Consider the following 21,094-nt stretch of genomic DNA (forward strand, 5'->3'; position numbering starts at 1 on the left):
GCCTCGCCGGGGACCGGCAGCCGTCCTACTCTCACCCGCAGTCGGCAGCGCGCTCCCATTGGCTGCCGCCGCGCTGCGCTCGGCTCCCATTGAGCGCTCCGCGCCTCTGCCGCGTCCTCATTGGCGCGCTGCCCTCTGGCCACGTCGCGTCACTTTCTCACACCATTCCCCCCGCCTTCTTCGGCCGCTGAGAGCCGGCCGGCGGGCGGGACCCGAGCGGAGGCAGCTGTGATTGGTCGGGAGAGCTGCCGCTCACGGCCCCGGCCGGCACTCGGGCGGCGAGGCTGTTTAAAGGCGCCGCGCGCTGGTGCCCCGTGTTTCCTGCCGTGCGTGTGAGCGAGGGTGCGGAGCGCAGCGGCCACCGGGAGCCATCGCCTCGGACAGGTGAGGGCGGCTCGCTGCGGCAGGCCGTTGGGCCTCGCTCGCCTTCCCCCCGTGCTGGCGCTGGGGAAAGGGACCGGGGACGCCGGCACCCCCGGAGCCGAGCCGTGCGGCGGGGCTGGGCGGGCGCTGCCCTCCCTCTCGCAGCGGTGCGCGGGGGGACAGGTCTACCCCAAGGTCGGCTCCGCCACGCAAGGTGCTTCGCAGCGGCTCTCGGCGCGCCTGAAGCTCCGCCCGCAGTGCGGCAGGGCGAGCGAGGAAGGCGGCTCTGGGTGTCCCGTAACGTACGTGTTAGCCGCGCGGTGGAGTCGGCTGGGCGCTGCGCGGAGCCCTCCCGAGGGAGCTTTCCCACCGGCGCAGCCCGCCTGCCGGGGTGAGAGTGTCGCTGGCGCCGCTGGAAGCGACTCCCCCAAATGGAGCTTTGCTTGAGCCGAGGTGATGCTGCCACCTCACTGCCTTGGGGTCCGCAGAACCGGCGGTTACGCGGTGCGGTGTGCCGCGCACCAAGAGGCCTCGGGCTGCCTCCCGGAGGCGTTTGCCCGGGGTCCGGCGTGTCGGAGAGCTCGAGAGGAGCCTCCCCTTCCCCTCCCCCCCCGCGCCCTCGGCGGAGCCGCAGTGCGGGCGATGCCCCGCGGCCAGCGCCCACCGGCCGCCTCGCGCGCCAGCCCGCCGCCGCGGGAGCCCCGTCTCCCACCGCGGGGAGCGGTGCCGGTGCCGGCGCCCGTGGGCGGGCCCGGGCTGCCTGCCGCATCTCCGGTAGCGCCCGCGCCGTCGCCATCCCAGGTGCGTACCGAGAGTCATGTCCCGGGGTCTTGCAGTAACGGCCTCGGTGTGCTGAGCTAGGGAGGGGGATCTTAGATGCTCTTATGGACGGATTTCAGATCTCTTCTGACTGTCTCCTATAGCTTGGCATGGTCCGACATTACTTGCCTTTTTTTGTTATTTAATCTCATTTTGTTAACTCAATAGTGAGCAGTGAACATGATGATGCCACATTTCATGCGTGGTGTGGCAGTGAACGCCCACAGGTTTGAGTAACTGTAATCTGGGTGAAAACACTGACCTCTTGTGGCCTGATAAGTGTTTCGTATGCACTTCTCGGTATCACTGGTAAATGTATTTTAGTGGAGTGGAATAACCAGATTTATTTAAATGATGTTGTAGCTTTAGTTAAAATGCCATCACTGTTTTGCTTCTGGAAAAAAAAAAACTATTTATTTCATAAACAATCTATTATGCAAGTACTCGAAGTCAAAGGAAAAAGAATTACAAACTGCAGTGCCTGTAGCAAACAGGCTTGGGTTTTTATTTTCTACCTCTCAGTATTTTGTATGAAATAAAACTTAAGTAGGAACTAATAGGCAAGTTATTGGCAGAATATTATTAATAAAGATAATGAAAGCCACCAGTTGCACTTGTTATGGAAGAATGTATTTCTGGTATTTGGCAATATTAACAGAAACCAGTGGCTGTTGTATGTTACTAATCTATCCCCTACATGTTCTTAGGGAGACAAACCAAAATCTGGTTTCTCATTTCTTTTTAAAACATCTTAAACATTTGACAACCCCAATAAATATCCTAGAGAAGTATTAGGAAGAAATTTGAGTACTCTTTCAGTAAAAATCAGTGACTGGCTTTTTTGTGTTCAATCAAAAGGACACAGGGGTGTTTGTTTTTCCTCAAGTAAGCTATTTTTTCTGTAATGACTGTCTTGCTTAAGATGTCCTATGTCTCACTTAAGTGCTCAGAGCAAACTTATGAAGCCACATCTTGCAGTATATCCCGATAGCCCTGACTGCTTGCTCCATTAGACACATTTGGTGAGCTACCCATGAGGATACAATTAGAAATAGCCTCCCTTTAGTTATCTTCAGCAAAAAGTTTTCTAATGAAAGTTATGGTAAGTAATATAGAATTAAATCTCAATTTTAATCTAAGTTCTGTAACTAGCAAGCACAGAAGCAAAGGTGGTGCTTTCCTTTGCCTTATCAATAATTGAATCCTTGTGGTATGCTCCATTTCCAGAGAATTCACTCCCTGCTTAAAAGCAACCTTTATCTATGGTTGTTACCTGCATCAAGTCCATTATGTGTTGTCATTTTTGTCTTGCCTGTTAATACAGATCTTTAATTAAAATTAAATGTCTAAGAGTTGATCTCTGCAGCCTTTCACTCTTAGTGTTCTGCTCCTGGAGCAGAATCTGAGCTCTACATGCATTTCTTACTTGGCCCCCTTCAAAGAAAGGAAGGTATACTGTGCCCCAAAGAGGGCTGGACTCCAAAATCCTTTTCCTAGCTGGGGCCTGTGGCTTGGGAGCTCCCTGCTGATAGCACGTGTCTCCATTCAAAGAACAGAGCAGACCTGCCCTCTTTCTTCTCTTCACTGCCTCTGCATTTGGGATAAAATACGGTTCTTGGAGCAGGGTCTGGAACCCAGGAATCATGTAAACAAGAGCATGCAACTTTTCAGTTACTCTGTCTAGCCTAATAAATCTTCTTGTCTGGACAGTAACAGCTCCAAAAAAAGGTGGAGATGTTCACTGGAGTAGCCTTCAGAAGTCACTGTCTGTAAACATCACCTCAAACCCTCCTGTTGAAGGAAGTGGACTTGCCGTGCAGTTCCTGAGTGGGTGTCCTAGGGCCATCACCAGACAGCTGCATTCTCCACCTGTGACTTAAAAGAAAGCAGTGGCCAGCACTCATTTCTCAGAATGTAGTCCTCTTGGTGTAGGATAAATTCTTAATCCCACCCACCAGGGTGATCGTCTCGTAGATATTATTCTGTTGTAATCAGCCTCTTGTAGTCTAGTCAGACTAAAACTGGAGACCATACTGTGCCCCCTCCCTGAAACAGTTGAAGCATGCAAAAAAGTACAACTTACAAGCGTTTGAGAAACTTTAAAATAAAAATAGAATGTAGGCTTACAGGGTATGGTAGCTCCTGATGGGGGATTGTCAAAAACAGTTTTGGATGTTGCTGGGTTTTATTTTCAGTCTTTATTGGATTTACTTCCATACTGATGCAGTTATCTGGAATTGTGTCAAGGTTTATAACCGCAGAAGAACAGCACAAGGCCATGTTAAAACACTTACTGGACCTCAGCCAAAGCAGAAGGTCTCTGGAAGAAGGGAGGTTTGTCTCCGTAATCCATACAGTCCTCTGCATCTACAAACGCTAGGTGTCCTGGCGGTACGTAGTGCTGGGGGAACAGCTGCCCAATGCATGGCTTCACGTTTTACATCTTGTCAACACACAGGACGTGAAAGTATGCTCAGTCAGAGGAAAGCACAGATCGTGCTGCCTTCACCACCTCATCTCACTGCTCTTGCCAAGGCACAGAAACGCAGCAGCGGGGAGGGGGCAGGTGCCCTGGTTCACATGCTCGCTAGGTTTATTGCGTACAGCCAGTCTGATGGGTGCACGGAGCTTAAAGCAGCGACTTAAAATACTTCAGCAGCTGCCATGCTACACGCACTTCTATGGGATTTTTTTTTCCCCTAAGTGATGGCTTAGCTTCAGACAAAGCAGCCGCTCAGCCTCAAGAAACCCTCCCCGGCGGGGAAGCGCGCCGCGGGCGGCGGCGGTTGAAACGGCAGCAACGGTGGCGCCGCGCCACGCCCACCCCGTCACCAGGGGCCGCGCGTGCGCGCTCCCCGCCCGCCCCAAGGTGACGGCACGGCCGCGCCTGCGCGCTGCGGCCCCCCCCCCCCCCCGCCGCCTCGGGCGCTGCCCCGCCGCCGGGAGCCGGCTATGGGATTCCGCAACGTGTAAGGGGGCTGGGGGGGGCGGGGCGGGCCCGCGGGGTGACCTTCCCCGCTCCGCCGGCGGTTACCGCGGGGGGCCCCGAGGGGGCGCGGGTAACCTGGGGGGGGGAAGGGGAGCGGCGGCGCGAGCCCCCCGCGGTCGCCTCAGGAGAGCCGTTGGAGGCCGGGGCGCGCCGCGAGGAGCCGGGCGGTGGCTCGTGCCCCTGCCCGCGACGTGCCGGGCGGCGGCGGCGGCGGGACCCGGCGGGGCGGCGCTGCCCGCTGCGGTGTCTGCTCCTGCCGAGCGGGCTCGGGCAGCGGAAACGAAACGGCGTCTCCCGCCGTTCAGCCGCCCGGGGCGGTGCGATAGCGGCGGCGCTGCTCCCGGGGGAGTGGAGCACCGGCACGTTTGGGAATCGCTGCACCGCGGGGCGGAGTGCCCCCCCCCCCCCGAGTGAAGTTTTTAGCAGCCGCGGTGGTTCAGGGGGCGTGCGTTTCCGACCCAGATAGGTGAGGAAAAGAAGAATCCTGACTAGCTATGGCTCCATTTCTAATCTTAAACTTGCAGTGTTTTTTTTTATTGGTATTTTTTTCATTTGACTAGATAAAATAGTGTGAGAGTTTGAGTGTAATAGGATTCATGAATATCTTAAAGTCTGTTTTCTCTCTTGAAATCTTGTGTTAATAGATCGCACGTATTGTTGTTCTGGAACACCTCAAAAAGCAGTTTTAAATGGACTTTTGCATGAATTTACGCATTTTAATACAAACAAATATAGGGTGAAATGGGTTATTTTAGGTACATCGTAGGTGCGTTTGAAACTTTCTTAAAGGCAATCAGAATGCCTGCAAGCCATGTGTTCGTGCTTTAAGTCTCATTTAGGACTTTCACTTTCAGTTTAACATGTAACAGAAGACATTTGTAATGTTTTCCTAGCATTTGTATTAATACGTATCATGCGATGTCATCATTTCTGGTTAGAAAGGCTTTATTCGTTTATGCAGCTCACCGTGATCTTGTAGAAGAAGCTGGATAAGGTCAGTTTGACAGTACTTATAGCTGGGCACAAAAGAGACGATTGTTCCTTAAGGATGTAAGTAAAAGTACAGGAAAAATTGTACTTATCCACTCAATATGGATAGGGCTAAAGTAATAGAATACAGTATGTCCTAGGGTATAGTAATAGTAGAGTAAGAGGGTTAAAATGAGAAATCTTAGTCTACCAGGAAGGATCCCTATGTGTTCTCCTTAGCCTGGGAAATACTCCTCTGAGTCTAGTGTTCGGGAATGTCAAAAACAGACTACATGGCGGGGGGGGGGGGACCCACAAAAACTGCCATCTTTTTTGCAAGTATAAGCAAAATGGAGCAACTTGGATCATTTAGTTTAAAAATGAAAACAATTTTGAAGGCTGTTTAAGGCGGAATTTCCTGGTAAGAATACATTGTAATCTGAAGTTCTCAATCAGCAACATTTAAAAAAAAATCCAGTGTTTCTAGCTTAGTTGTGTAAAACTGAGACCTAATACAAGCCTTAGAAGTAAAAGTAGAAAAATGAACATTAGGACTCATATTTCTTGAATACTTAACATTTGTTAATTGTCTGTTTTGCTTCAGTGAAATAACCTAGACTTAAGCTAAGCATATGTATCTTCAGGTCTGAAATTGTATTTTCAGATAAAAGAACTTCTTAGTATAAAATGTTAGTAAATTTCTAAAGATGTTTACTGTATGCTCAGACCGAAATATCCCAAGAGGCAAAGGCTTGCCTTTTGTAAATGAAACTAAAATAGCTGAAACTTAACCTTTTCTGTAAACTATAGAAGATTGTAGTATATGTGAAGTAGGTTGCTAAAAATGGATGTGAATAAGTCAGCTGTTTTTATGGTTTGTGGTTTTTTTCTTTTTTTTTTTTTTATTTTAAGATCTGCCACGATGCCTGGGTCTCTTCCAGTGAACGCTGAATCCTGTTGGCCAAAAGATGTGGGAATTGTTGCACTGGAAATATATTTTCCTTCTCAATATGTTGACCAGACAGAGCTGGAGAAGTATGATGGTGTGGATGCTGGCAAATACACCATTGGGTTAGGCCAGTCAAAGATGGGATTCTGCTCTGACCGGGAGGATATCAATTCTCTCTGTTTGACTGTGGTTCAGAAGCTCATGGAGAGGAACAGTCTTTCCTATGACTGTATTGGGAGATTAGAAGTTGGAACGGAGACAATAATTGATAAATCAAAATCAGTAAAGACTGTCCTGATGCAACTCTTTGAAGAATCTGGTAACACAGATGTAGAAGGAATTGACACCACAAATGCATGCTATGGAGGCACAGCTGCTCTTTTTAATGCTATTAACTGGATTGAGTCCAGTTCTTGGGATGGTAAGTTCAGGGTATTTTGTTGAAAGGTTATGTCATTCTCTGTTGTTGATGATTCAGAGTTCATGTTTAACCATATAAAACTCAGAGGATAAAATAATGCACTCTTGAGAAGTCGTCGTCTTAAGTGCTCTGGGCATTGGCCACTAGTTCAATTACATGCAAAAAGTAATGACACAGATAAACATCACTGGACTTTCCTTGTAAATTTTGGTGGCTGCCAGGAAAAACATGAAATGGGGCGAACAAGTAAAGATTGAAGAGCCCCTTAATCCTGCAGTCATCTCCTCTATAAACAGAGGTCTAAAAATTGTTGCTGGATATTAATATCTACTAGATCTTGACTCTTTTTCATGGCTATCTCTGTGTGTTCTTTGCAGGACGTTATGCACTTGTTGTTGCTGGAGACATAGCTGTGTACGCCACTGGAAATGCCAGGCCGACAGGTGGAGCCGGTGCTGTTGCTATGCTAGTTGGTCCAAATGCACCTTTAATTTTTGAGAGAGGTTAGTTTTATGAGAAAATAGACCATTCAGCTAGACGCTGTATCCCTTCTGAAGCCTGTCCCCTGTTTTTGTGGGTTGTTGGAGGGCTGGATTAATAAATACCCTCTTGTGCCAGAAATTGTACTTTGTCTCCTATTGCTCTGGGCTAACTTGTGCAAGTCCCATTAGAGGAGGCAGCAAGGATCAATTAGAGATGCTTCTGTCTGTTTTTTCCTTGGGGATTCTCCAATAAAATTGACAAAGAATGGACTAGAGCTGAATAACAAAGCTCTCTACGTACAAGAAGAAATTATGAAAATCATTTGTTACTTGTGTTTGTCATGCTCGATCCTACTGTACTTGAGTACAAGGGAATCAAGAGCTGTGCGTGAAAGAAGGGCCAGAAGTGCTATTAAAACCTGCTTGACTAGGGCCAATTACTTGTTCTTCACCTGTGTCACGTGATGTGTTTAAATCAACTCAAAGTAGCTGAATAAAGTAATTTTTGTCAATTTCTCTTAACCAGGATTGCGTGGAACCCACATGCAGCATGCTTATGACTTCTATAAACCAGACATGGTGTCTGAATATCCTGTAGTTGATGGCAAATTATCTATACAATGCTACCTCAGTGCATTAGATCGCTGCTATACTGTCTATCGCAACAAAATCCACGCCCAGTGGCAAAAGGGTATGTGGCCTCACATCATGACATTGCAAAATCTGGCAAATATGGGAGTGTATAATTACACAGACATATATTTTCAAGTTTTGGCATCTAATCTAAAGACTAGTATATGCTCCATTTCTTTGTGTTTATGTGTTTCAAGGTGGCTGAAATCTTTGTTTGCTCTCTCCCATATGAAATGCCTTATTTCTGTATTGGTATGACTGAATGCATTATCTTCAGTAAGGAGTAGCCTCTGCAGGCTTTTGCTAGTTTTGTAAAGTGTAATATCTTGCCTAAAAGCATGTTCCTCCTCCCTCTCCCCCAAGATTCTGAACATACTGAGGTTAATATTTAAAAACTGTACAACAATATCGATGTTTACCCCCATATGTTTAACGATTGCTTCACCCTTATTAAGAAGCATAGGTTTGAAGACTAGATGAAGTAGCTTATTTCTTATTTCAAAATACTGAGTAGAAATACTGAGATGCTGTCAAGCTTTTAGCTTTTCCTGCTAGAAAAAGGGCATTGTTAGTTGGTGCACAAGATCAGTAAGAAGTAATTTTTTAAATAGAAGTAGTGACAGTATTTTAAATAAACTTGGCAGCAATGGTTAGTCTTATGGTTATCTTCTGAGTGCTGACATGTCAGAATTTCCCTTTTTATTTTAACAGTTAAAGCCAGTACTAGTAGTAAGTTGTAACACATCTTATTCTCCCACTTCCAGAGGGGACAGACAGACGTTTTACCTTGAATGACTTTGGATTCATGATCTTTCATTCTCCCTACTGTAAACTGGTACAGAAATCTGTGGCCAGACTATTGCTGAATGACTTTCTCAGTGACCAGAACCCAGAAACAGCAAATGGTGTTTTCAGTGGTCTGGAAGCTTTCAGGTGAGAATAGTTGCTATCTTTCTTATTCAGCCAGTCTTAATTTGTTAAACATCCAAGATGTCTTTCCTTTCTGCTATTTTAGTAACTGCTTTTAAATGCTTTTTCTTTTTCATAGGGATGTTAAACTGGAAGATACCTATTTTGACAGAGATGTGGAAAAAGCTTTTATGAAAGCTAGTGCTGAGCTCTTCAGTCAGAAAACCAAAGCTTCATTGCTCGTATCCAATCAGAATGGAAATATGTATACCCCTTCGGTCTATGGTTGCCTTGCTTCCCTTCTAGCCCAGTAAGCATAAAATCAGGAAAAGAAAGTAATAGCTTTTCATATGTAAGCATATAAAATAGTTTTGTTTCAGATAGCCGCCTGTAAAAGCACCATCTAGGAAACCTTCTCCTACTAGATTACCTTGAGTTTCTAAAACTAGATGATTATTCTGTGCACATAATCTTCTCAAATGAAAAGCAAATTCAAAACTTTCTTGCCAGAAGTTGACTTGAAAGAGCTGTTTCCCTTCTAAAGTAGGATCTTATTTGTAGGGTGGTGATCTTTTCCCAGTATCAAAAAAAAAAAAAAAGAAAAAAACCTAGTGAAAGGAGAATTGGAATACCTTCTCTGTTCTCATATAATAAATGAAATCAATATTTGCTTAACACACTGTTGTATTTTGTGCAATCACTGAGGCTTTCACAAAATCCCTTTTCAATAGAACCACTCTTCTTGGGTCATTTTTTCTTTGTTGTGACCTTGTACTCCAGAATGTGATATTTCATTTAAGGCTTTAGGTAATTTAAGAATGAGAATTAGCTGCCTTTTAGATAATCATATTCTGGGCATTAATGTGCTCTCTTTTGCTTAGTCACCCTTGAAAATAATTGCATAGCAGCAGTGTTTGAAATTGGGTTTTAAAAAATCATCACTTATGCATATAGCGATGATAAATGTGCATTTTAGTCAATACAATTTGCTGGCTGCTTTTTGTAAGCTGCTGCAATTTTTGTTTTTTTAAATTTGACACCTGGGCTTAATTCTCACTTTAAACAGCTGTTGTTTGACTTGCAGGTACTCTCCAGAGCAGCTTGCAGGACAGAGAATTAGTGTGTTCTCCTATGGCTCTGGTTTTGCTGCTACGCTGTATTCCATCAGAGTTACACAGGATGCCACTCCTGGTGAGTGAAGGGAAGAGAGGCTGATGAGCTCCCTTGGATAGCTCACTTACTTACAAATGCTTTGTTACGGTAACCACCAGCATAAGTAGGCCTGCAGAACAATGCCTAATGATAATAACAGTAAACTAAAGAGGCTTCAGGGACTACTTCAACTCTTTCCCTGGGCAAATAGATAATAAGTAGTTGTTCTTCAAATGCTATGTGTTTTGCTTGTATAATCTGGAATATTTTTAAATCAGTAACAGTTTAGCTTCTGCAATGCAAAATATTTTGAATGATTTTGAAATGCTACCGTGCTAGTATGCATCTCTCAGCACTGCTGCTGCCTTACATGATGGCTTTTTATTGTAGGTTCTTCCCTGGACAAAATAACTGCCAGCCTTTCTGATCTTAAAACAAGACTTGACTCAAGAAAATGTATTGCACCTGATGTCTTTGCTGAAAACATGAAGATTAGACAGGAAACACATCATTTGGGTAAAAACTGCTTAAATATAAATCATCCTCCATCCTACAATAAAATTTATATGGCTTAATTCACATGAATTTAATTAAATGATTGGGGTGTGGAATGAAGGGAAGGTCCAACTCGTTCTACTTCTATATAGCTTGTAAAGTGCTTTTCTATAGCTTGTATTTATTGGACCAGTGTAGTTGAAAATGCAGACTTGGTTTTCCTGCCTTACTACTTCCAGACTGCACTGTGTAAATATCTCTCTTGTATAAAACTGTCATCAGGAACTGACTAACAGTGTCTTACTGGCTTTCTTACAGCCAACTATATTCCACAGTGTTCAGCAGAAGATCTCTTTGAGGGAACATGGTACCTTGTGCGTGTGGATGAAAAACACAGAAGAACTTATGCAAGGCGCCCACTGATGGGTGATGGACCTCTGGAGGCAGGAGTTGAAGTTGTCCACCCAGGCGTTGTTCATGAGGTGAACACTGCACTCTTTTAAAGTTGGAGTTAAATAGTGGAACAGTTTATGTGCATGTGTTAGCATGTGGATGTATGTCAAAAGAGGAAAGGGTCTGACAAGTTATTTCAAATACTTTGTTAAAATAGGTAATGTACAAGCCAGAGGTAAAATGCTGAACATGGGATTTTTAAAAAGTTACATTTCAACAGAAGAAGAATGAAAGTGCACAAGTAACTGGCTCCTTTCACACAATCAGTTTGCATGAAACATGACTGATTTGAATGATTTAAGGCCAAGTTGTCCAATGTTGCGTGAACGTTGTCTGATCATTGGCATAGCCATGAAGTAAGAATGTATGTGAACTGGAAAACTGAATTTAATATTTTTTTCCCTTCTTCTTAGCACATCCCAAGCCCTGCTAAGAAAGTGCCAAGAATCCCTGCAACAACAGAATCTGAAGGCGTCACTGTTGCCATTTCCAATGGGGAGCATTAAGATACCTCTGTGAGGTGGGGAATGAAAAACGGTGTGAGGGTAGGGTGAGAGAGAGAAAAAGGATTAAAATAGTATGAAGTTTCACTGTACAGTAATACTTAATTGGAGCATGGAACTGTTTAACTCCTTGAAAAATTCATTTTAATATGGTGTGATATTTATAGTGTTTTCAGAACACTAAAATCATTAATATACTGGAGATGGAGGGACTTGCCAGGGTCTTTAACACATCTGAATTTTTTTTAATTGCTGAGTTGTAGCTGTGTTCTATTACAAGATCTTTGTATGTAGAAAAATGAATTTTCTGCCTGCCTTTTCCATGTAAAATGACTTGAAACTTAAACTGTTAACAACTTGTATTCAAAAGTGTACGGCAAAACAGTCTAAGCTTTTTATGTTAGGGTTCTCAGTGCCTTGACAGTAAGTAGTCCATCTTCTGAATACCATGTTTCTCTTCCCCTTTATCACCTTTCCCTACTTCTCCCAATCCACCTCCCAGCTGCCTCATTGCTTTGGAAAAGGTGTAGAACCAGATAGCATTGATTAATGGAATAGAATCTCTCCTATCAAAATGACTGGATTAAGAACGGCTAGACTGACAGATTTTTTTTTAAGAACTCTGTAACTGACTGTGTTAGTTACTATATAATTCCTCCTCATATTGTGTGCTTTATACCTCCAGTATAAATCACAGCAGTATGGAAGGAAAGAGGAATGACATGAGAGGCAGTTGCTTTTTTCTTCCAGAGAACAAAAAGGCGTATTTCTTAGGTTCATCAATTTGGCACCTTTCAAGATTATTTAACTGTAACAGAAGAAGAAGTATTTAAGACAGATTAATTTTTCAAATAAAACTTCTGGATCTTCTGGAGCTGTTTTAATTGGCAAGCTAAGGAAGGGAGGAAGATCAGTTTGTCTGGAATGTTGGCCTCTCATTATTCTTTATATATACATTTCTAAGAGACTATTTCTAACTCTGAATTTGGCTTCATACTTTGAAGTAGTGGTAATGTTGTAGTAGATAAGTATGAGTTTTTTCCTTTTTTTCCCCCCCAACATGCAAACTAAAAGCTAGCCATTTTGCAAGTGGTACATGTACAACGCTAATGGGGAGTCCATTCTGGTAGATTTTTAAAGCCCAGATTGGAGATGAACTATGACGTGAACCTTGTAAGCTTGTAATATATATTTAAATTGACTTAATGTACAGAACAGTCTTGTTGAGTTTTATTTCTTTGTCTAATTCTACAAAGCTGCATTATCTAATATAAAGTAGCAAAAGAAATGATTTGTCTGTTAAATTACAATTTTTTTGGTGTAATGAAGTGTTTGTATGATCACTAGGATTTGATAACTTTTGCTGGATTTGTACAGTCAAGCTTTGGTAAAATAGTTGTTTATTATGAATTGCTGGGTACTAATCTGTTTGTTCTGTTGAAAATGATGGAACAATGATGCATGAAGATAGTGTTGCGAATATGTGGGTTTAGGTGCCCTCATGAAACTTATCTTGGCACCAGAAAAAGAATTTGCCATGGAACAAAGTCCATTGCTGGCAGTGGACAAGCCAAGGATTGAGCTACTGGCACAAAAAATTAACCACAGGGACCTCACTGTTTGTGAGGCTGATCCTTTAATAAAATAAAGTTTGAGACATTTGAAACCTGTTGGAGTAGTGCTGACTTGTTGGGCTTTCAGGATGCATTTTTTTCTTTAACAGGAAAGAAGGAGGAAGCTGGCCCTATGAAAACTTAAAGTTCTGGGTTCACAAATTGTACGGCCCTGCTGGATCTCACTTCTTAATACCATTCCGTTACAAAAATGGAAAGGGTTGCTCAGGCTGGTGGGAAACCAGTACTTCAGGGCTATGTTTCAAGATATCTTACATGCTTTTGGATAGATGCTGTTTATAGAGGGGAAGAATTCATTCCTAGCTTATGAATACAGTTCATCTTGTGAAGATAGTATTTTTTAATCCCCCTTTCACAACAGTTGTGAAAGTGGGTTCTTTCTTGCTTTATGCTTACCTGAGCCTGAGTTTGCCTAATTGCTCACTGGTGGCTTCTCAGAGTCATTCTGTTGCTCATTTAGATTAATTTGTTCTTTTGAAAGTCAACTGATGTCAGCCCCAGTAACAGATATGGCAAACCTGCCTTTAAATTTGAAAGCACCAGCTTGAACATCACTAAGCCTTGTTTAAGTTTACTTGCCTTAACTAAAACCATATAGGCTCTGCCTCTTAGCTTAGATATTTCAGCTGTACCTGTTCAGAGGACAGCTAGCTAACTGCATCTTTCCACCATTTACATTTGAGCCAATGGTGCTGCACATTAAAATAGAAAATACCTTATCAAAGCTGAAGGTAGGAATATCTACATTTTGGTGAAGTTCAGAACAATTGGTGTTAATTGTCAGGCTCCCCAACATTTAACTTGCCATAGTCAAGAGTATCAAAATTAGTGTTGTGCCAGCCCTTGTTGCCAGTTATGCCAGAAGTTAGTAGAAACCTTTAATGCTCAGTTTATAAGCAGATGTCTTTACCAGTTGCATTCAACTTACTGATACCTAGTGCTAAACCGAGAACTTAAAACTAGATGAATTTTTAGCATATAGTTAGTATCCCATTAGTTCATTATTGAGAGTGAAACTGGATGCCCAGCAGTTCTTAGACTATCAGCATCTTAAAAATAATTAAAATAGTCAGAAGGTTAGTAGACAGTAGACCAGCTGATTATGCAGTAGGGATTACAACCATACATGCAGGGTCAGAGCAGCCTATCTAAATTTCACTAGGCAGCCTTTCTGAATTGTGACAAATAAAGAAGCATCATCCAGTTGGTTTCTTTGTTTGACAGACAGCTTTGTAGTTTCTTTAGTTTTTTTTTTTTTTTTTTTTTTTTTTTTTTAAGAAGCTCTCATATACAATTGAAATTAAGTAAGTTTAATTTGCTGGAGAAGTTTTTAAGAAAAAAAATGCAGTTGTTTAGATTGTGGTCTGATTTCTGCTTAAACATAGTTCTCTGCAAAAACTGTCCTGGTTTGTGGTTGTTAAGTTGCGTCAAGCTAAGGTAAAACTTTCAAGTACTTAACTGTTATATGCCTGTACGGAGATATTGCCCAAGAGCATTAAGTGCAATACTACTTGATCTTTATCAAAAGATCAGCTCCACTAATGAACTCTTACCTGTTTTACTTACGTACTTCTTGCACTGTCTGTACCAGGTCACTGGAGCAAGGGATAAACATAAGTCCGTTAGAGCCCTACATTTGAGCTGCTTCAGTGTGAATTGAAAAATACAGAGGAGATAAGGCATTTTTGGTTTATTTAAAAATTACAAAAATGTAACACCAAAACTTGTGGAAAAATGAATAAAACCCTTTGTTAAACATGCCGAGTATAAAGCCTTCAGTGCAATTTATAAAATTGAACACAGCTTGGATGTGTGTTTTAGCCCACTGTAAGAACTGTTTTCTTTCTTAATGTCCTGTTCTTTGGGGTCTGGATTGGACATTATAGGAACACATTCCAGTGCCCTTTTTTTTTGTACTCTGTGCAAAACAATTCTGTAGACACCTGTTACTGAGCTGCGCGCGTCTTTTCCCCGGTTGTTTTGCATGTGTTCTTCTGTGATTCCCAGATCTTTCAGAATACTTTTCACTTCAGCTTCTTCATCTTTGAGTGTACTGATCTCTGATAAATACTTTGGATCCAGTTTAAATGGTTCTAAAGGTTTAGGGTACTGTATCCCTTGCATCCACTCACTGTTCATAATAAGTTTGACAGAGTACCGGTCAGTTGGTACTGGCTGAAGGACTCCTTTTATCAGTTTCTGACAAGTTTCTGAGAGGGAGGGGGGCAAACTGTATGTCCCTTCAAGAATGCACTTTTTCAGTTTGGCCACTGTATCTGCTCGAAATGGCATAATACCGGTCATCATAAAGTATAGCAGGATTCCTAGTGCCCAGATGTCTACATAAATGCCAACATAGTTTTCATCGCGGAAGAGTTCAGGGGCAGCATAAGGAGGAGAGCCACAGAAAGTATTTAAAGTTTCATCTCTTGTACTTATTGTGCTGAATCCAAAGTCTCCCACTTTAACACAAGTGTTACTGGTGTAGAATACATTTTCTGCTTTCAAGTCCCGGTGGATGATATTATTCTCATGCTATAGAACAAGAGGCAGATGTAGTGTTAGCTTGTTCACAGCAAAGGTCTTAAGTGACCACCACTATCATCAATTAGTTATAACAGAGGGGAAACAGAATTAGCTCAGGCAAAGCCAGGAATAACCATTGCTATAAAATTGAAAAGTATTTAAAACACATGTAACTTCCTTCTCTACTGATACGAAAAACAAGAGTAGCTGGAGAAGACAGGAAGAAGGGTTTTTTTTTTTTTTTTTTTTTTAATGGATAACAGTCTCTTGTTATCTCTTGTAATGTCATCATGGGTAACCCTACAAGACTAGATACTTGTAGCAAAATCTGCATAGCTTATTTTTCAGGGTTCAGAACATTTGCTTTTGCAACTGTTACATTTCTGTAATGATTTAAGTAACAAAACCAGTTTTTTTTTCGCAGTAGTTCCATTTTTGCATATGTTGTAAGCATGTGGAATAATGAAGTGAAAGCATTTTAGTTCACAAAGATCATGATGTATGTAGTCACAGATAAAGTAATAAAGTTGCTACAATTTTGTTGTGTGATCTTTGTGAACTAATTGTCCTATGAAGAACTGGTGCTGGCAGGAGAAAAGGACCACAAACTTGTGTCTTGTGATAGTTCACATCCTTGCAGGACACCAAGTTCAGTAACATCATCTAGCTTTAGAAATCTAAAAAGAATAGCTATGCCGTGACTTTTATTCTTTTTCCTCAAAGCTGGCAGTGGCAGCCGAGCATTCAAACTGAATTTGCTCTGCTTAGTGGAGCTGTACCTTTTCTTGATTAGGTGATGGTTTAGCTTCAGCTTTGAAATAACTAGGAAGAATAGATGGGTTTGAGCACTCTCTGCCCTATCCTTTGGGGGAACAAGGTGCATGTATCTGGAAATTCTAAGATATTTTAAAATACATTGTTAATAATGGCCTGGGATCTTCCTGTCCCCACGTGAATTGGCAGCAGTGAGATGGGATAGGAGTAGCCTAGATTTAATGATGGATTAGCAAGAATAAAATGTTTTACAGAAGTCTGTGCATTTAAGTGAAGAGATTGGCCAGGCTGTAGTTTGGGTTTAATGCTGAGAGAGAGATGTGAGCTTTGAATTTAAAGTAAGTTGTACTAGCTCCTAAATACCTCTCCTACAGAAAAGCTGTTGAAACTAATCCAATTGCTTACAATCGGATTGCTGACTAGTCTGTCGGCGTACATAACAAAATGTGTACGGCTTATGTATGCCACCAGCAGATTTTAATACTGTTTCTAGATGCCAGACCTGGAAATACCCTTACTTTTGACTTTCTGGTTTTCAGAGTATGAGCCTATGTTGCAGGAAAATACAAGTCAGCGGGGGGCACCCTGAGCCAACTTTAACAAATACTAGTTTTATTTCTTAAAATTGCAGAACACTCTCATTCTTTATGCTGTCATTTTAAGCTGCTGTAGTTACTATGCAAGGTTCAGAGGACACTGTATTGGAAGTAGATAATTATTATTGCCCTTTTCTGCCTTTGTAAGATGCTTTGTGCTCTACATAAACAGCATCATCCTAAATCCAGTTTGTGATACTGAAGACTAGGCAAGGAGAAGTGACTTGCTTGGTGGTCACTTCGCAGATCTGTGCCAAAGCAAGGACCAGCAGGTCCTGGAGCACTTTTATCTAGCAAAAGGAGGTGGGGTGATGCTATGTTTTGACATACCTGCAGGCAGGAAATGCAGCTTTGTTACCTAGTGCCTACAGCAGGTTAAAGCAGACAGGAGAACACCATGTTACTTAATGGGTGGTTCCACCCAGCAAGTATTCCCAGTTCACTCTTCTCCCAAAAGCTGACACACCAAGATGGGTGTGAAGGATCTCTTAGACAACTTTAAGATAGCTCTTCTCTAACAGTTTTTCTCTTGAGAAATATGGGCCTGGAATCTTGATAACAGCAAACTTCCTCATTGAAAAACAGACAGCCACAAAAATCTGCTAGGGTAGTGCAGAACAACATGCTGTGGAAGAGCAACTTACCATGTGCTTCACAGCAGACACGATCTGGGAGAAGATGAGTTTGCACTCTGTTTCTAGCAACTTCCCTTCTGTACTGATTTTAGTGAAGAGCTCCCCACCTCCTGCATACTCCATCACCAGGTGCAGCTTTGAGAGTGTCTCCACCACTTCATACAGCCTGATGATATTTGGGTGGTGCAGTTTTTCCATGCTGGATATCTCACAAGATAGCAAGCGCTGAGTCTTCTGGTCTAGCTTGGTCTTGTCCAAAATCTTAATTGCTACTTTCTCTGAAAAGAAAAATGCTTTTCCCTGTTATTAATGCAATAGATAAAAATGGTAGCACTATGCATGTACAACCACACCTGGTTATATGACTGCAACAAAATTTCACCTCTAATCAATTTAAGATAAGCTACAGATCACCCTGTGATCTTTCACATACACCCATGTTCCGTTCTCTCTCTTGCATCCTACTCACTGCTGGTAATAGCTAAAGGGGCAGGTATTGCTAATGCTAATCAAATCATCTGTTGTCATAGCATGCTTCACTCATCGAGCTAATACATATCTGATGGACATATTTACATCATCTACTTTAGATGTCTAACCTAAGTATTGCAACAGCAAAAGTAGAAAGCTGACCCTGGTGAAGCGCTCCAAGTGTGCTGGGAAGTGTGCTGGGATGCCTGCATTCCCTCCCTCTATTACCTAGAAAGACGGAGGCAACCAAGATACCCATGAAGGCTTTGTCGTATCTAGCGGCTACGATGCATTCTTGGGATATACATTGTTGCTGCAAAGCCTCTAAAGCTGGGCTGCAAACCTGTGCCTCCCTTCTGAAGTGTGCTGCTTGCTAGGCTGTTGAAGATAGTCCCTACTTTCTCAGTTTCTTTTGTAATTATCTCAGTGCTGTTCAGATGAATTAGGCACGTTAAGCACAGCAACCTGGTACCTGCAGGCTAAATGAGGTGTCAAATTTAGGTACTTTGTTTCAGCAGAGACAGGCTAACCTGGGGGTGATTTAGGGACTTTGGATATAACCCTGCAAGTTTATAATGGCAAGATGTGTTTAAGGGGGTGTGACTTCCAGAACCTTTGCTTACCTTCCTACCCCACAAACTTTCCTGAGTTACCAAACCCAGTGTTGTAGAGGTTTGTCTTTCTCAGGATAGTTGTGCCAGTTTTTCCAACGTGTTCATACGCAAGTAGTTCTTGGCACCATATAGAACACAGAAAAAGTACAATTTTTTGTCTGTATTCCACAGTGAGCCATGAGTCCATGTCACAGACAGATTTTATACTGAGAAAAGGCCTAAAACAGTAAAGCGAAATGAGTTGCAGGGATCCGATTTACCTTGATGCAAAGCTAGCTGTGTTATATTGTCCTGGTAATGCAGGCTCCTAAGTTCTCCATGTTTCTGTAGCATATCTGTATGAAACCAAGGGTCACAAAACACTGATGTACATATGCAGTTGCACTGCCTCACCAAAGTAGCTCAAAACATTATAAACAGTTCAGTTAATATGGAAACATGAGGGCAATTCTAAGTGATAGGTTGCAACTTTTTTCTTCACTCTATTGATTACAGTTGGTATTTGAAGGATTAGTCTGGTTAGAATAAGTTTACAGTGGCTTTATAATTTTGCTGTCTTGATAAGTTGTAAACTGGAACATGCCAGTAAAGGTAACTGTTTCTTCTTGAGAAAAAGGGATTTTTCTAAAATACCTTGAATTTTCATAGATTTCCTTACAAATACTATTTTAATCTGATCTTTTAGAAAGGAAAACTTTTCCCCAGTTTCTAGCACATAGCTATAAATTAAAAAAAAAAAATCAGTATTGTGTACTTTTCACTTTAAGAGAAGAGTGAGAAGACCATTATATTTGGATGTATATTTTGGTATAAAAACATTCCAGATGTTTTTTACTTAATATTATGAATTTATTTAACCTGAAGTTTAGTGTTTCAATACATGTAGAGGAAATGTCATTGATACATATGCCTGTATCTCTGTACAGGTCAAGGAAACTCCATGTTTTGTACATTTATATTTCTTAATAACATAAATGCATATTTTGATCCCACTACTAAAATGCGACAGACATTCTAAGCAAATGGGATTCTTGTAAAAGGTGAGTTATCACCTTGATGTCCCTATTTTCAGGAGGAGTCTGCAAGGTGTAGGGCAGTCTTCCCCATGCTGCTTCTCCCTAACCTGTTCAATCCTTTCTGGTGAGCCAGTTAGGAAAGATGCCACCTACTCCAGAGGTGCTGATGGTGACACAGTGAATCAGAAGCAAATGCAGCTACTGAACAGAAACAGCGTACAACACTAATGCTGGAAGAGCTCTGACTGCAGATCTAGAGGAGTAAAATCCTTGTCACGTTGGTAGCACACTGACCACCTAAACCAAGAGGAAAGAGCATCAGCAACAGTGGAGCTCACAGTACCTAACATTTGCACAACTGAATGCTCAGATAATAGAGGGGTAACAATTCTCACAATCTTAAACATAGAATTGCATCGTTACCTCTTGCTTTATAGAAGTTGGGGGCATTTGGACAGAACAATCAAACCAATGAACCTAGGAGAAAAAAAAAAAAAAGCACAAAGAAGGAAAAGCCTCCCTCCCTCTCCTTTTGCTAGAGTTTACCATTCCTCATGGTCAGTTTTCCTGCAAAATTTTTAAAAGGAAAGGAAGTAAAAAAAAGCTGTAGAATTATAGGGCCTGATCCTCTTATCATACTACCACAAAGCAGCAGCAAGCTCATATAAGTCTACATCATTGCAGCTGCACATGCACAATATGCAAAGAAAACCAGCCCCGCTAATGTGTAAAAGAACCTCATTTTCGTTTTTTAAATAATTCCCTCTGCTTCCACAAAATGCTTAACTTACAAATCCTGTATTACCCTTGCATGGCACCAGTGCTGAACAGAAGGACAGTAATGAGGAGTGGGCAGTTTGTTCATCAAAATACTAAAACACAGTAGCAAGAGATTGTGATTGACTATACCTAGTGAATATTGAGGTTTGAAAAGAACAACCTGAAGTCTTAGTGAATAAGAGAAGAACATTAGGAAAAGGTTGAGAAATGATGTCAGAAGAAGTAGCGTATGCTATGACTGCATGGCAAAAAGAAACAAACAGAACCAAGTTAAAACTGCTCAACAACAAAGCACACTGAGTACCTGCGCGTCCCTTCCCATGCAATTGATGTTTCACATTGCACTGGCTTTTTAACATCTGTAAAGTTTGGACATTCTTAATTGCACATATTCAGATGTGCTCTCACACTATATTTGTAAGATGGAGGGTATTTAAAATAAAGTTTACACAGAGCTTAGGAACATAATGCTCTTTGTAGCAAGCAACCCAGCAGGACCCTGGAGAAAAATCTCTGCCAAAATTTAGATTAATAAAATGGGTAATTCTTCTGAATCTGCTTAATATATATCATAACACCAAATGGTTTCCTGCCTCCTCTGAGATCATCCAAGATAACACCTGTGAGAGAAATGGAGTTCTTCACCCAGCATACTCTAAAGTGCCTGCAGTTTTGCTCTCTCTCAAACCTTTTTCACATACACTGCTGGGATGCAGCACAAGGGCTATGAAACAGCACACACTGTAATCATTAAAGAAGCTGATCTTAGTACTAAGAACAAAACTGTTTCCTTTTGAAAACTTAAGGTGAAGTGTCAGGAGAAAGGCCACACTTAGAACTTTACACTGTGGTAACAACCGACCAGCTGAACCCCACCATCATCACCACCGCCCTTTACCACAGGGGCCTGA

General features: G+C 42.1%; 2 protein-coding genes across 3 annotated transcripts in view; one reads left to right on the forward strand and one right to left on the reverse strand.

The window, feature by feature from the left end:
• The first annotated feature begins 234 nt into the window (after positions 1-234).
• Positions 235-12,803, forward strand: LOC112983996 (hydroxymethylglutaryl-CoA synthase, cytoplasmic). Of its 2 annotated transcripts, none has more exons than XM_026101483.2 (10): positions 235-384; positions 6,053-6,510; positions 6,888-7,013; positions 7,519-7,683; positions 8,390-8,558; positions 8,674-8,844; positions 9,619-9,725; positions 10,077-10,202; positions 10,500-10,663; positions 11,048-12,803. In XM_026101483.2, exons 2-10 carry the CDS (start codon positions 6,063-6,065, stop codon positions 11,138-11,140), a joined length of 1,569 nt encoding a protein of 522 aa, XP_025957268.1. In that variant the 5' UTR covers positions 235-384; positions 6,053-6,062; the 3' UTR covers positions 11,141-12,803. The 2 variants fall into 2 exon arrangements, with proteins under 2 accessions (XP_025957268.1, XP_025957267.1); XM_026101482.2 differs by lacking the exon at positions 235-384 and adding an exon at positions 4,120-4,151.
• Positions 12,804-14,446: 1,643 nt separating this feature from the next.
• LOC112992472 (serine/threonine-protein kinase NIM1-like) overlaps positions 14,447-21,094 on the reverse strand; it is a 29,941-nt gene continuing 23,293 nt past the window's right edge. The window contains exons 4-5 of the mRNA XM_064502485.1: positions 17,312-17,580; positions 14,447-15,306 (exon numbers count right to left, since the gene is read on the reverse strand). Coding sequence (XP_064358555.1) covers positions 14,557-15,306; positions 17,312-17,580 — 1,019 coding nt within the window. The 3' untranslated portion in view covers positions 14,447-14,556. The remainder of the gene's footprint in view (positions 15,307-17,311; positions 17,581-21,094) is intronic.

Source organism: Dromaius novaehollandiae, chromosome Z, assembly GCF_036370855.1.
Source record: "Dromaius novaehollandiae isolate bDroNov1 chromosome Z, bDroNov1.hap1, whole genome shotgun sequence".
In the NCBI taxonomy this organism is placed as follows: domain Eukaryota; kingdom Metazoa; phylum Chordata; class Aves; order Casuariiformes; family Dromaiidae; genus Dromaius; species Dromaius novaehollandiae.

What these genes read in the sequence shown, in the direction of transcription:
- LOC112983996 (XM_026101482.2), top strand. An exon ending in TGAGTCCAGTTCTTGGGATG is followed by an intron (nt 6,511 to 6,887) that starts GTAAGTTCAGGG and finishes TGTTCTTTGCAG; the next exon opens with GACGTTATGCACTTGTTGTT. An exon ending in TACACAGGATGCCACTCCTG is followed by an intron (nt 9,726 to 10,076) that starts GTGAGTGAAGGG and finishes TTTTTATTGTAG; the next exon opens with GTTCTTCCCTGGACAAAATA.